Source organism: Podarcis raffonei, chromosome 15, assembly GCF_027172205.1.
Source record: "Podarcis raffonei isolate rPodRaf1 chromosome 15, rPodRaf1.pri, whole genome shotgun sequence".
Lineage (NCBI taxonomy): Eukaryota > Metazoa > Chordata > Lepidosauria > Squamata > Lacertidae > Podarcis > Podarcis raffonei.
Genome location: NC_070616.1, coordinates 31,553,226 through 31,569,159, shown reverse-complemented (window position 1 = coordinate 31,569,159; position 15,934 = coordinate 31,553,226). Strand labels below are relative to the sequence as shown.

Below are 15,934 nucleotides of genomic sequence, written 5' to 3'. Positions count from 1 at the left end.
AAGAAAATGTGCTTAAATTTTTTTTTTTTAATAAGTTCGTCGCAACATAGAGAGAGGGAGATAAGCATAGTCTAAAAACCAAGATGGGAATGCGATGGTGAGGCAAGACGCGCTTACGCAAGACACACTGACGGCGGAAGGGGCGGGAACGAGAGCTAAGTTCCGGTGCTTCCGGTGGGTGAATATAGACGGGCCACGTCAAAACTAAGGATGGCGCGTCATGAGGAAAGACGGGATTGGTTGTGCAGGAGGAAGGAGGTGGGGATTGCATCGCGGCGGCGGATTGGCCAAGGACGGAGGGAAGTAGGCGGGTACTTAACTGTAGAGTGGGCGGTGCTTAAGTTGTCCCGACCCCGGCGGGTTTTAGTGAGGCGGGGCAAAGAAGGAGGCTTTGTATTGGTCAGTGGAGAAGGGGTGGAGTTTCCCTGAGGAGTGGGCGGTGCTTCCCGGACTCAGAACGACACGGGTCCTATCAGGGTAGGCGGGGGGCGGGCGTTTGCCGTGACGCGTTCAAACCTGAGGCGCTGAGGTAAAGAGAGGGCGTCTCGGTGTCCGCGCGGGCTCGTCTCAGTCTCCTGAGGGGAGCAGAGCCGGCATCATGATCCGCGGGCGGAGGCTGCTGGGGGGGCTGCGGCCTCTGCTGGCGGCGGCGAGTCCCTCAGCGAGTCCGGCGGAGCCTCGCCGGCCGTTTCGTACAGGGGAGTCCCGACTCTACGACCCCGTCAAAGGTGCGCGGCAGGCGGGGTGGCTTCTTCTCTAGGCCGGGCCTACCTCGCAGGGTTGTCGTGAGGCGAATCTAGGGCTGGGGCGAGAGGAGGAGCCTCTCGAGGAAAAGTAAAAACCGAATAAAAGACGAGTGGGTTGGTATGGGTATTTTCATCCAGTCCTTCCCACTTTATTGGAATGGTTGATTGGCTAAGATCCCTTATGAAGTGGATGCTAATTTAATAGAATTTAAAGTGAGGGATTTTTAGTCTTTCTAAAAAATGGGACAATTTTTAATCCCCCTTGCACGTGTGTCTCGTTTAATTAATTCATTGACTGATTGGCCGAAATCTACATACCTGTGCACACATATAAAAAAAGTTTTAAAATTATTTCATTGCAAGCACTTGGAAATATTTGTCAGCTTATTACAAACAACTTCGATTAATTGAATTATTTAACTGACTAAATCTGTCCAGTGTGCATCTTAACAGAAGAGTTCTGAAGTGGGAGACTTAGATGATGCATGCATGTGTCAGTAGTGGTGTTCCTGATTCCTTTTTGAAAACAACACCCCCCATAATAATTTTTAATACATTATTTTTAATGTAAGTACTTGTAAAGAAGTGGGCTGCTTCAGCTGCTCTTAGTTGTGGCTCACCACAACATTTGATAGCTACAAGTGAGGAGGTGGAAGTCACTATTTCCTTACTGTATAATGCACTATATGTTTTATTCAATTAAGTAACTATCACATGTTTCTTTGATTTGAACCTAATGAATTCAGTAAGTATGTAATGTGAATCAAAAAGTAAATGCCATGCAGCACAATTCTATTCATGCTTCTTCAGAAATAAATTCCACTTAGTTCAATGGAGTTTACCTCCCTAGTACGCTTGCTTAGCATTTCAGCATTAGGCAGTGGAAAAACATATTCCAAGGTAATACCACGTACCTGCATTTTTGTAAGTTTTTTGTATTTAAAATAATTGTTGTTGTGTAGTCGTTTAGTTGTGTCCGACTCTTCGTGACCCCATGGACCAGAGCACGCCAGGCACTCCTGTCTTCCACTGCCTCCCGCAGTTTGGTCAGACTCATGTTTGTAGCTTCAAGAACACTGTCCAACCATCTCGTCCTCTGTCGTCCCCTTCTCCTTGTGCCCTCAATCTTTCCCAACATCAGGGTCTTTTCCGGGGAGTCTTCTCTTCTCATGAGGTGGCCAAAGTATTGGAGCCTCAGCTTCACGATCTGTCCTTCCAGTGAGCACTCAGGGCTGATTTCCATAAGAATGGATGCGTTTGATCTTCTTGCAGTCCATGGGACTCTCAAGAGTCTCCTCCAGCACCATAATTCAAAAGCATCAATTCTTCGGCGATCAGCCTTCTTTATGGTCCAGCTCTCACTTCCATACATCACTACTGGGAAAACCATGGCTTTAACTATACAGACCTTTGTTGACAAGGTGATGTCTCTGCTTTTTAAGATGCTGTCTAGGTTTGCCATCGTCTTTCTCCCAAGGAGCAGGCATCTTTTAATTTCGTGACTGCTGTCACCATCTGCAGTGATCATGGAGCCCAAGAAAGTAAAATCTCTCACTGCCTCCATTTCTTCCCCTTCTATTTGCCAGGAGGTGATGGGCCCAGTGGCCATGATCTTTGTTTTTTTGATGTTGAGCTTCAGACCATATTTTGCGCTCTCCTCTTTCACCCTCATTAAAAGGTTCTCTGGAGCAGGAACCGGCAAGCCACTCCAGTATCCCTGCGAAGAATACTCCATGGACAAAGACCACAGGCATTTAAAATAATTACTAGTCTTCAAAAAAAAAAAATACAGCCTCATTAGCAGAATATACTTTTACAATTAAGTCATTTTAACAAAGTTATGGTGGCTGTTTCATTTTTAGAGCAAAACATAGCTCTAATTAATACCATAATGACTGAAACAAACAAACAGTTATCAGCCTTCATAAAGATGCCCTTTGTACATCATGCGCCAGTAATTGTAGTCCTGGTTCATGCCTGGCATCTCAAGGTAAAAGTTTCAGCAACGCAAACAGCATGTTTAAACCTAACTGTTGAACTGCTGATTGTGTTGCTAAAATTAGGAATGCCAGGACTACAACTGTTGGTGCATAAAGTGCAAAGGGCACCTGAAAGGCTTGCTGTTACGAAGACTGATAACTGTTTGGTTGTTTCAGTCAGTATGGTTTTAATTAGAGCTATGTTTTGTTCTATAAACAGAACAGCCATTGTAACTTGGCTTTTATTTTTTAACAAGAAAAGCTGCTTTCTACAGCTTGCGTAAATTTTTGTGGAGAACATGGATGTTCTTTCTCTCTTCATAAATCTACATATCTTGTGGGGGGAAAGGGAAGAAGTTATATGGAGCTTTGAAGCCACCGGGAAACATACTCAACCATTCTGTTCACAACCACACCATACAGTTAAAGCAGTAGCATGCCACTTTACGTTTCCGAGCACAATTCAAAGTGTTGGTGCTGATCTTTAAAGCCCTAAACAGCCTCAGCCCTATATACCTGAAGGAGTGTCTCCACGCCCACCATCCAACCCAGACACTGAGGTCCAGCGCCAAGGGCCTTCTGGCAGTTCCCTGCAAGAAGCGAAGTTGCAGGGAACCAGGCAGAGGGCCTTCTCGGTAGTGGCGCCCGCCCTCCCATCAGATGTCAAGGAAATAAACAACTATCAGACTTTTAGAAGACATCTGAAGGCTGCCCTGTTTAGGGAAGTTTTTATGACTGATGTTTTAATGTATTTTTAATCTTTTGTTGGAAGCTGCCTAGACTGGCTGGGGAAACCCAGCCAGATGGGTGCGGTATAAATAATAAATGGTTGTTGTTTAACAGTCATTGCTTCCCGCAAAGAATCCTGAAAACTGCAGTTCATTGAGTGAGAGTGGTTAAGAGATTCCTCACAGAGTTGAAGCACCCTTCGCAAACTACAGCACTGAGCATTCTTTGGGCGAAGCCATTACTGTTAAAATAGTGCAAGAGTGCTTTAAATACACAGTATGAATGTGACATCTGTATCTGAGAATTGCCAAGCCTTTCAAGCATACCTTTCTACCATAAGGGCTGAGATTCATGAAATGCTGGATTCTGCTTTCTCCAAACTTGATATATTGGACATGTTTGGTAGCAATAAGGTTGTGTCTTTATTTCTCAACTGAGTCTGCTAAGCACTAACAGCATGGTATTATTTCCGGCTTCTTTCAGATTTGGAGAAGGGAGTCATCGATGCCTACAAGAAAATGAAAGACTTCCTTCCCGGCAGTAGCTGGCACCCCGGACATGTTACAGAAGGTTTACCTCCTGACCACGCTGATGTGGTCATTGTTGGGGGTGGAGTAATAGGCTGGTCTATTGCCTTCTGGCTGAAGATGAAAGAACCACAGAGAAATGCATATCGAGTAGTGGTGGTGGAGAAAGACCTTAAGGTCATTTAACATCTGAGATCAATAATGGGGGTCTTGGGGAATGGTTTCAAACATCAAGTTTGTTAAGTGTCGGGCTTACTTTGTGCAATAGAGGCAATGAGCCATTAATGTGCGTCCAAAAGACACGCATGGCGACAAACCCGGAAGTGACAGGACAATGTCATGAATAGGGAGGAACTGGTGTGGAAGGGGGCAAGAGGGCGCTTATACCCCCTCCACCAACGCAGGGGCAGGGAGAGAACACCCACACAAAATGGTCATTGACGGTATTCAGGTCCCTTCTAGAAAGATGAATTGCATTAAAGTGCATTTCTGAAGGTGTGCTGTAGTACTTAGTGTCAGACTTGGCCCATGGAGACCTGCTTCAAATCTCTGCTAAGCTATCTAGGTGACTCAAAGCCAACCACACATTCTCAGCTTCACCTGCCTCACAGCTTTAGTTGTAAATATTAAACAGAAGGGCAGGGAGAGAGAACTCTGCATTCTGCCCTGTACTTGTTGGAGCCAGGGCAGGATAAAAAAGTAATAAGTAATCAGGGTGGCCGTTTATTATGTTAAATGTAGAAACAGTAGGTGACCTTTTGAATTGCAGATTGATAATGCTGCAACAGCAATAATGGGCATTCACCATTTTGTCCTGCCAGGGAATCTCTTCCACAATTGCCTTTTATTTTCTTGCTGCTCTTTATATTACTGAAATGTTTCTGAGAGAGGGGATTTGACTATGGAGCTAAGTGACAGCATCATTTTCTGTTTTGCTTCTTTGCAGTATTCCAAAGCATCTACAGTACTCTCTGTAGGGGGAATACGGCAGCAGTATTCGATTCCAGAAAATATCAAGATGAGCCAGTTTTCGGCAAACTTCCTGCGCACCATCAACGTATGTCATGATGTCTGGGTGTTTGTGGGAGTGTTGGTGTGGAGGATTCTCACACTTGCTTCTGTCAGCGGCCTGCCTTGCATCCTCTAGAAAAGGCAAATGGGCCATCGGTCCATCTTGAAGGAGACAAGATATGGGAATGTGCAACTACTTTGATATCTACAGTACAGTGGTGGAGTGTTTGAATGCATTGAATAACCATGGTGCAGTTTGCTCCACTGCCCTTGTCCTAATAAGTCAGTCGCCCTAGCATCCACATACAGATACTGAATCTATCCATTGGCATCCCAGTAGCAAGTTCTTCACTCAGAAAATACTGGTGTTGCTTCCTGATTTTGTCTCAACTCCATTAAGAGTGTTGTAGGATAACCATATACTATATACTTTCTAGATCAGAAGTTAAAGTTGTACATTTCTGTTTATATACTGTTGGGAATTTTGGACATGTGTCATTCTTGAAGCTTCTTCGGTTTTAATTTATCGCCCCATATACATGCATGGATTGTTTCTTTTGTCTATTATTTTTCTTCTAAATCCTCCAGCCATTGTTACATCATGTGTGCTTGAGAGATGCTAAGAGTTGGCATATCATAATGGTCAAGTCTGAAGTCCTAAGCACACTTATTAGAGAATGTCCCACTTTTAGTAAGCATGCTTGGAATTGCAGTTTTAAGAATGAAGCATAAACCAGTTCAGATGTTTTCTTTGCCATGATCAGGTAGTCCTAGATAAGCCATTACCCCCCCTTCCCCAATAGCTTCTCATCTAGAATACGGGGATAACAATAATGCATTGTTGTGTAAGGACTACATGCAGGGGTCAGCAAACTTTTTCAGCAGGGGGCCAGTCCACTATCCCTCAGACCTTGTGGGGGACTGGACTATATTTTTTGGGGGGAAATGAACGAATTCCTATGCCCCACAAATAACCCAGAGTTGCATTTTAAATAACAGCACACATTTTACTAATGTAAAAACTCCAGGCAGGCCCCACAAATAACCCAGAAATGCAATTTAAATAAAAGGGCACATTCTACTCATGTAAAAACATGCTGATTCCCGGACCGTCCACGGGCCAGATTTAGAAGGTGATTGGGCTGGATCCGGCCCCCGGGCCTTAGTTTGCCTACCCATGGACTACAGTGATCACAAAGCTCTTTAAACTCTCAAGAAAAGAGCTACAGCAGTGATATGTATTCCTGTAAGTTTCCCACTCCATCCCATCCTGAAGACAGCAATCCTTGAAATGTAAACAGATTATCTTTTTGTTCCAGCAATACCTTGGTGTTGTCACCCAGCCACCCATAGATATTCAGTTTAACCCATCGGGCTATCTCTTCCTGGCTTCAGAGGATGGAGCTGCTCTGCTGGAGGAGAATGTTGGGATTCAAAGGTATGGGGTTCGGAGGATCCTTTGAGTAAAAGTTGCTTAGAGAGAACAGTGATAGGCATGTATGTATGAATGAGGTCTTTGAAAATGTTACGTTCTTTTAAAGCCATAGTGGTTTTCTGCCCCCAGCATTGAGATCACCTCTGGTAATTTTACCTATTTGCTCACACAGATTATTTGAAAATTACTTTCTTTGGAAAGTAGACTTTTTGACGTTAAAAATAATAAAATAAATTGCCCCTTCCTGCCTTTATTACAGCATCTTTTAAATTGACAAAATGGATTTCCCACCATCTTGTGCATTCTGATGAGAGTTCTTTAATGGTTTGTTTGTTTGCTTGCTTTTTCAGGAGGGAAGGAGCAGAGATCTTACTACTATCACCAGCACAACTGAAAAAGAAGTATCCGTGGTTGAATACAGATGGAGTAGCTTTGGCTTCCATTGGTACTAGACTGCTGAATCTCCATCTTTCCTAAAGATTAATAACACTGCTGTCTCAAGTAAACAGTTTAAAATAAAAATGTTCTGTTCTTCCTTTTTGTATGCTTAACTTACAGGGACTCTAGAATGAACAAGCCCCCATTTCTCCTATTTTCTGCTGACAGCTTCCTTATGAGTAGCTAGTCCAGTACTGGTCCTTCAACCCCTGCCCCATCAGCTGCATTCTCACTCAGATCCATAGTCAGAAATGTTGGAGAGCCATATGTCAGGGCAAAATGGCACAACCCATGAATATTACCACAATTATCTCATTTATTAAATAGTTTAAAAGGGAAAAAAATACATTTCAATAAAATGTGCTCATGTGCTTTTATCTACGCATCTATCCAATGGCTGCAAAGGCAATAAAAACACTGAAAGCTGAGAGCAGATTTTCTGCTTATTGAGAATTTTGATAGATTTCTGCCTACACAATTTCTTACTTGGTATTCTGAAGTGTCTCTTAAATGAGAGTCTCACTGTTATTCCTGCTGGTGCCGGGGCCTCATCCCCTTCTCATGTTACTGCCTGGTTTCCTAATATCTGGTCATATTTTCTGGGTTCTATCACATTTCTTTTAGTGACCAAGAGACAGAGCTGTAGAGAAGAGCAAACCTGGACCAAATTGCCTCTCCTAACACTGCTAACTGTTTGGCAAAGTACAATGGAGGTTACTTGTTACAGTCAAACCTTGGTTCTCGAACTGCTCTGTTTTCAAATGCTGAAAATCTGGAAGTAAATGCTCTGGTTTTCAAACATTCCTCAGAACTCAAATGTCCAATGGGGCTTCCACTTGAGTGCAAGAAGCTCTTGCAACCAATTGGAAGCTGCGCCTCAGTTGTCAAATGTTTCTGAAGTCAAATTATCATCCGGAACGGATTATGTTCAACAACCGAGGTTTGACTGTAGGGGGTGGGGATTGCTCTGTTTTGTTCTGGGCTTTTTTACTGAGTTTGCCTGTTGGGAAAGATCAATTGTTCTTAGCCAACCAAGAGTGCTATTCAGAAATGTTCAGAGTATGGCTGCAGAATAATTGTCATGGCATTGTAATTCTAAACTAGATTGCCTTTCTTGCGTTCTCTGTTTTGTCTTCTTAAGGCTTGGAAAATGAGGGATGGTTTGACCCCTGGACTCTTCTCAATGCTTTCCGGAACAAAGCAATATCATTGGGTGTCTACCAGAGCTGCGGCGAAGCGAAATGTGAGTCTGTCACCCCCACTTGGTATTGCAAGCACACACCATCATTACCACTGAATTGTGTTGGGCAGCTCTGCCTCCTGGCACCAGGGGGCAGAAACCCTATTCAGTACAGTCTTACCTTGGTTCTCGAACAGAATCCGAAACCGTTAAAAAACCAAGGCGCAGCTTCCAGTTGGCTGCAGGAGCAGTGGAATGCCCTCCAACCGTATTGTTTAAGCACCAGGTAGAAACATTATTATTTACCTAGATAGTTCTGTAGATGTTAATGATTTTACTGTTGTTAGCCACTCTGAGCCCGGTTTCGGCTGGGGAGGGCGGGATATAAATAAAATTTATTATTATTATCTGGAGGACCAATGTTTACACACAGCTGCCGTATACCATCCTGAAATCTGATCTAATGAAGGGGGGGCTACAAAAAATGCTTCAAATATTTTTACCCAAGGGATTGGAAGCCCTCATTTTTCCATGTCTTAGATTTCAAAGTTGAGCCAAAGCAAAGTTGCTTCTGTATGTTCTTTTTCATCAACTGCAGCTTTCGATTTGTATACAGAAGAACTGATGACACATGAGGGGGATCGTATTAATTTCTCCCGTATCAAGGGTGTTAATGTAAGTCATTATTTGAACTACTTCAATTAAAAGTAGGGGCAAGATGTGCTGAGTAGAAGGTTCCAAGAAGAAGCTCACAGAAAGCCCTCAATTTTTTTTAAAAAATATAATTTTTATTAAAGGTTTTATTGTGTTACAAAAATATGTTCATTGTCTCTACTTTCAGGTTGTAGTCTTTTCTACTTATCAGTTATGTTTGATGTGAGGGCCTCTCAAAACTTCTGTTTCTATGAGGTTCTTCTTAGTTTTGCAGAGCTAACAAGAGCTTACAAAACTAAAAAGAACTGTAGTACAGTATTATCTGCCCTTGAACTTTTGACAGAACAGATAAAGTAGGCAGGCTTGTGGCCACTGACTTATTAGATGGCAATATTACATATTAACAATTGTTCAAGGGCCAGTATTGTACTGGGCAGTAGAAGGGCTGAAAATGGGGCTTCGATATCATTTCAGGCTTCTTTGTGTATCCCATGCTGCAGTGCTACCTGCTTCCCTGGCTCTGTTATAGGGCTAAGGAACCTGTGGCTTGCCAGATGTTGGTTGCTGGTGGTTGCAGGTGATGGGAGTTATAGTCCAGCAACATCTGAAGGTGCACAGGTTCCCCAGCCCTGCTCCACTAGCCTAAAGGAAAAGCCAATCCAAGATATAGGTATGTGTTCAATAGGCTGCACTCCCCCCCCCAAAAAAAAGCTTGGCAACTGTTCTTCTCTCCCTAAGTGAAGTGGCTCCAGTGTTAGCTCAGTTTAAGACTGCCATGCAAATGTACTGAAGGTATACACGGATGCCAACAATTTCTGGCAGTGTTCTCTGGGGTTTTCTGGCATGTCCCTTGGAGTGTACTTTGCCAGGCTTGTGTGTGACATGAAAAGGAGGTGGAATGCACAATAGCAACTAGACAGGAAATCCCAACTTTTTTCATAAGGGGACAAGAAGTAAATCAGAAAGCTCCCATCATTTCCACGATACAGCAATTGCTTGGTCACAGATCCTGTGACATCTCCCTGGCTTTTTTCCTTTTTGCCTGTGTATTCCCCATTGTCATCTGGGAAACCCGTGTCAGGTAAGGTATTTGCTTGCCTAATGAAACAGTTACCAGGTCCTCCCTATTGTGTTATCCTCTAGGTCCAGATGCCCAACAGTATAGAATCCACCAAAATAGAATGTGGTTTTGTGGTGAATGCAGCAGGAGCTTGGTCAGGCAGTGTGGCAGAGATGGCTGGCATTGGAACTGGGCCGCCACATTCAATGCTGGGCATCAGACTGCCTGTGGAACCCAAGAAAAGGTATGGCTAAACCTAGTATTTATCCTGCTTTGGAGTTCATATGTTAAATACCTATTAAATGGTAACCATATATTGTGATAGGGACGTGGGTGGCGCTGTGGGTTAAACCACAGAGCCTAGGGCTTGCCGATCAGAAGGTCGGTGGTTTGAATCCCCGCAACGGGGTAACCTCCCGTTGCTCGGTCCCTGCTCCTGCCCACCTGGCAGTTCGAAAGCACTTCAAAGTGCAAGTAGATAAATAGGTACCGCTCTGGCGGGAAGGTAAACAGCATTTCTGTGTGCTGCTCTGGTTCGCCAGAAGCGGCTTAGTCATGCTGGCCACATGACCCGGAAGCTGTACACCGGCTTCCTTGGCCAATAAAGCAAGATGAGCGCTGCAACCCCAGAGTTGGTCACGACTGGACCTAATGGTCAGGGGTCCCTTTACTTTTTTATATATTGTGATTCTCAGATTTGTGAGGGCTGCCAGCATGATTCACTTTGAAGTTAGGGCCAGAGTTTTTGTCCTGTTCCTCTGTTGCCACACACAATAGACCTACGCTTCTTATTTTTCTAAATCTGCGGCTCTGCAGATCGGTTGTAGTCCAGCAACATCTGGTGGGGCCACAGCTTCCCTGCCCCTGATCCAAATGGTTAGACAGCTACTGCTCCTTCTTCTTTAAACTTTGCTAGTAAAACATAGATTACTGGAATTGGTAACTTTTTTCCTAGCACACCTGCCTTCTTTCATATTTCACCCTTAAGTCTCTCTCTCTCTCTCTCTCTCTCTCTCTCTCTGTGTGTGTGTGTGTGTGTGAGAGAGAGAGAGAGAGAGAGAGAGAGAGAGAGAGAGAGAGACCTGGGTGATAAGAGCACATGCCTTGTATTCAAGATATTCCTGGTTCAGTCCCCGGCTCTTCCAGTTGAAAGGATTTTTGCTTGCAGAGCTGGAAAAGAGACCTTTGCCTGAGATTTGCTCCTAATTGAACTAAACAGTGCCAGGCCAGAAGGATCGATGGCTTTGTTTCTAAGGCAGCTTTAGCAATCATCATCTGAGGCTCTTCTTTGTGTGCCTCTTCCACAAGAGGTCCAGAGGGTGATAATATGAAGAACAGGTCTTTGCTGAGATTCCTTTCTATTTGTGGAATGCTCTCCCCAAGGAGAGACGCCAGGCAAAAAATATTCCTCTTCTCCTAGGCCATTGGCTACTTAAACAACCTACGGGCTTTTAAACTGGGTTTGTTTGTTATGGTATGCATTTTTGTGTTTTAATATTGTAAACCATCCTGTGATCCTTGGATGGAGGGTGGTATAGAAATTTAATAAATAAGAAGAAATGAAATGAAAGACAGCTCTTACCTTGCCTGTTGTAATTTCAAGGTCCAAGCTCATGTGTCATGCCCTGTGGCTACTCTTTATCCCTCTTAGTTTGCATGGAGATCTAGTATTTTGGTCTTGATTAAATGCTGGAGCTATTTTCTCTTTGTCCTTGTGCTGCTAGGTATGTCTATGTCTGGCATTGCCCTGATGGACCTGGCTTGGAGTGTCCTTTGCTAATCGACACCACAGGAGCTTACTTCCGGAGGGAAGGCGTGGGTGGCAACTACCTTGGAGGCTTAAGCCCTACGGAAGTGAGTTTACCATGATTTTATTGGGAGCTGACTCTTAGGAAGCCACAGCAGGGACACCAGCCCCCCCCAGAGAGGAAGCGCTCTGGGTGTTTCTGATGTTGTACGTGTTAACTCGCATGTAAGGAAGTGTTCCTGTAAGAACACTGCAAGGGGAAAGGATTTGTTATGGGAAAGTTCCGTTGTGCGAGCACAAGTCTCTTGCAGTATTGGAACGGGACTGTATTGTTTATCATTTGATGAGCATCTAATATCTGATTAAGTCTTTATCGCTCTTTTTCTCTAAAGAGCGCTGGATGACTTGACACATGTGGTCACTTCTCTCCCCCACCATTCCGATGAAGGCTACACTTTGAATTAGTGGAATAATAATAATAATATTTATTTATTTATTTATTTATACATACATACATACATACATACATACATACATACATACCTCACCCATCTGGCTGGGTTTCCCCAGCTGCTCTGGGCTGCTTCCAGCAGAATATTAAAATACAAATGATTCACCAAATATAAAAAGCTTCCCTAAACAGGGCTTCCTTTAGATGTCTTCTAGAAGTCCGATAGTTGTTTATTTCCTTGACATCTGATAAGAGGGCGTTCCACAGGGTGGGCGCCACTACCGAGAAGGCCCTCTGCCTGGTTCCCTGTAACTTCGCTTCTCGCAGTGAGGGAACTGCTAGGCCCTCGGCGCTGGATCTCAGTATCTGGGCAGAACGATGGGTAAGACAACTGAGTAAGCATTGTGGTTCAACACGGATTTGAATCCAGATCTGTCTTGGTCAAAGCCCAATGCTATTCGCTGCTCCACACTGACAGCTGAAGTCTACCCAAAGCCTACCTGAGCATGCTGTAGTTTGGGACTTGGCTATTGCCTTTGAGTTGCTCTCTATCTGCCCTGTGGCTGCACTTTTCTAGGGGAGGTTCAAAATGCAAACAAGGTTTTCAGCTGCCATGATTGTAATTTTCTGGTGCCCAGAATTCAGCTTCTTGTGCTTTCTTCTTAGGAGGAAGAGCCAGATATCCAGGACCTGGAAGTAGATCATGAGTTCTTCCAGGATAAAGTCTGGCCCAAGCTGGCTCACCGAGTGCCCAACTTTCAATGCTTGAAGGTAATGATTGACTTTCTCAAGGAGGTGATTAAGGAGTTAACTCCTTAAACTTTATTTTGGGGCCTGGTGCAGACATATTGCCCACTTATGGTTAATCAATCAGAAGCACTTTGCAGGTTTCACTTGCTCATATCTTGTGTTGCCCTTCTATTTATTTCTGTTTTGAGTTAACTATGATCAACATTTCATCTACCTCATTTGTCTTCAGGCCCCTCGTTGTCTTTGATTTTGACAGTCTAGTGGTACCTTGGAAGTTGAATGGAATCCGTTCCAGAAGTCCGTTCGACTTCCAAAACGTTCGGAAACCAAGGTGCGGCTTCTGATTGGCTGCAGGAAGCTCCTGCAGCCAATCAGAAGTTGCGTTGGACATTCAGGTTCCAAAGAACATTCGCAAACCGGAACACTCACTTACGGGTTTGCGACGTTTGGGAGCCAAAACGTTCGACTCACAAGGCGTTTGGGATCCAAGGTACGACTGTATAAGTTTTGAATTTGGACTGGGTATGTTTGCTTCGGTGGATTTTGTGATGACGTCAGAACGGACTAGTGGCCCTCTGCTGGTATAATCATTCTCTGCAAACAATACAACTGTTTCAACTTATTCCTCCTTGTTCCTGTAGGGTGAATTGATTGCTGTACATTGGCCACAGTGAGTTTGCAATCTGGCTAGCAAGACTTCTAGGGTGTTTCGCAACCATTGACACTATTTCACTTCACATATTACACTAAACCACTGGGATGGGAAACATTTAGCCCTCCAGATGTTGCTAGATTTCAACTCCCATCATCCCTGACTGTTGGCCATAATGCTGTTTGATGTGAACTAGAGTCCAGTAATTTCTGGAGAGTCGCGGTTTCCCCACTCCTGGGCTCATGTGTTCCTTCTCTCTCCTCCCAGCTGCAAGAGAGGAGGTGGGGAACTGAGGAACTCAAGGCTCACAGCAGCTTGTTTCATGTTTGTGCACATCTTGAAAACCACTCTAATAATAAAATAATTTGGTTTTTAACCTTGTGGATTACCCACGGCGATTGTAGGCCATCCATCCATTACATATTTAAAGTAAAAGTCACATTCTTAGGGTGTCAAACTCTGCAATTCTTGCGGGTTAGCACCAAATCATAAACATCTTAGACCTTTCATCTCTATCTTGCTTTTCCCTCTTGAGTTCTGGACATAGCCTTTTATCCCTCTTGTTCAGCTAGGAATAACTGGCTAGGATTGAATATCTAAGTAGTATACTGTATTTTACTGGTGGGTTTAAGAGGGCAGCCTTGTCTGTTTCTGTAGGTCTGTCCCTGAGATCCTCTGTTAGTGCTGCTGTTGACAGTTCAGGGACTGTATCTTGTGACTGAAAGAGCTTTATCTTTATCTCATGACAGGTGAAGAATTCTTGGGCTGGTTACTATGACTACAACATCTTTGACCAGAGTCCCGTGATTGGTGTGCACCCACTGGTGGAAAACCTCTATTTTGCCACAGGCTTCAGTGGACACGGACTTCAGCAGTCACCAGCTGTGGGCCAAGCCCTAGCTGAGCTCATAATTGATGGGAAATTCAAGGTCATCGACCTAAGCATATTCTCCTTCAACAGGTTCTTCAAAGGGAACAAGGCTGTAGAAAGGAATATCATTTAAGTGCTTTAGAGAGCTGGGTATCTTGATGGCGAGTCCCAGCTCTTTCTGTTCTTCCCTACTTTCTTTCCCAGATTAATGACTACATGCCCATGCAGCACTTCGTGAAGACTGTTCAGATTCCCCTACTGTTCCTACAAGTGTTGCACTGCACAGCTCCACATCATTTGAGTGGGCCTCAGACAGGATAAATGCCTTGTGTAGGATTGCTGCTTCTCCATGTTCACCCATGTAACAATGGAAAATTCAAGTAGTAGTAGTAATAATAATAATAATAATAATAATAATAATAATAATAATAATAATTTTATTATTTATACCCCACCCATCTGGCTGGGTTTCCCCAGCCACTCCCAACAGAGGACTAAAAACAGAATAGAACTTCAAACATTAAAAACTTCCCAAAACAGGAAGTCCAATACAGCTATAGATCAAGACGCTCTAAATCAGGGTGATCCAACTTTTCATACCATGTTGGCCGCAAGAGCCCAAGTGGGTGTCTCCATCGTTCCAATTACAGGTTCAGAGCACGAGTCCTTCTGAATGGGGTCCCTCAAGTCTGCTGCTGTTTGTGCAGCTATTCAGGTGGCTCTAGGAAGCCTAAAAGCAGTGTGTTGAAGGACTAGCCTTCTGCATCCCCAACTCTGCTTTTTTGCTGGCATCTGGTATTTAGAGGTAAACCGCCTCTGAATGTGGAGCTTGTGCTTTTATGTTCTACTTGCCATTAAAAGACTTGTGATCAAATTATTTTTTTTTTAAAAACCCAATATGGGGTTTCTAATAGCCCACTGAGCAAGAGATTGTCAGTATGTTTGGGGGCATGGATAAGATGCAACAGCACCTTTTTTTTTTACAGCCTTTCAGCCTAACCTACCACACAGGGTGGTTGTGGGGATTAAGTGAGGAAGGGGAGAACCATGCACAGCACCTTGAATTCTTTGGAGGGAAAAGTGGGATATAAATGCAGTAAGTGAATGAATAAAATAATAACTCCTAATGGTCATGGCCTGAGCAATTAAGCTTTGTATAATAATTGATGTTTTTATTCCCTTGCATAGGGAAGGTGCCCTTCCTTTCCACCAGGCTGCTGATTAACACGAGTCAGGAACAGTCCTGGATTTATGTAATGTGGTACAGTGGTACCTCGCAAGACGAATGCCTCGCAAGACGAAAGAGTTTTCCGTTTTTTGAGTCGTTCCGCAAGACGAATTTCCCTATGGGCTTGCTTCACAAGACGAAAACGTCTTGCGAGTTCTTGCGAGTTTGTTTCCTTTTTCTTAAAGCCGCTAAGCCGTTAATAGCCGCGCTTCGCAAGACGAAAAATCCGCAAGACGAAGAAACTCGCAGAACGAATTAATTTCGTCTTGCGAGGCACCACTGTACAAAGAAGTTGAATTTAGGTTCATTGGGTCCTTGATTCAGAAAGAAAATTTACAACACTTGGTGAAACCTCATTGTAATTAAGCACTGAATCTTCGTAAGTTAGAAAATGTCTCGGGAGCTGTGCTACTCAAAAAGGAGATGTCCAGTTTGGTCTTGCTCTTCTGCTATTGTACTTGCCATGGATCTCCCTG

The 15,934-nt window shown here is 43.8% G+C and overlaps 1 protein-coding gene across 1 annotated transcript; it reads left to right on the top strand.

Annotated features, from left to right (window-relative positions):
- Positions 1–502: 502 nt before the first annotated feature.
- On the top strand, positions 503–15,357 carry FOXRED1 (FAD dependent oxidoreductase domain containing 1). Its single transcript, XM_053367347.1, has 11 exons — positions 503–728; positions 3,938–4,158; positions 4,928–5,038; positions 6,312–6,430; positions 6,778–6,872; positions 8,007–8,108; positions 8,644–8,720; positions 9,843–10,003; positions 11,484–11,613; positions 12,624–12,728; positions 14,109–15,357. The coding sequence occupies exons 1-11, from the start codon at positions 599–601 to the stop codon at positions 14,361–14,363; spliced, it is 1,506 nt and encodes a 501-aa protein (XP_053223322.1). The 5' UTR covers positions 503–598; the 3' UTR covers positions 14,364–15,357.
- Positions 15,358–15,934: the final 577 nt, after the last annotated feature.

Coding starts and splice junctions, on each gene's coding strand:
- FOXRED1 (XM_053367347.1), top strand. CDS start 599: ATGATCCGCGGGCGGAGGCTGCTGGGGGGGCTGCGGCCTCTGCTGGCG. Junction 6,873..8,006: donor AGTAGCTTTGGCTTCCATTG/GTACTAGACTGC, acceptor TGTCTTCTTAAG/GCTTGGAAAATGAGGGATGG. Junction 8,109..8,643: donor GAGCTGCGGCGAAGCGAAAT/GTGAGTCTGTCA, acceptor CATCAACTGCAG/CTTTCGATTTGTATACAGAA.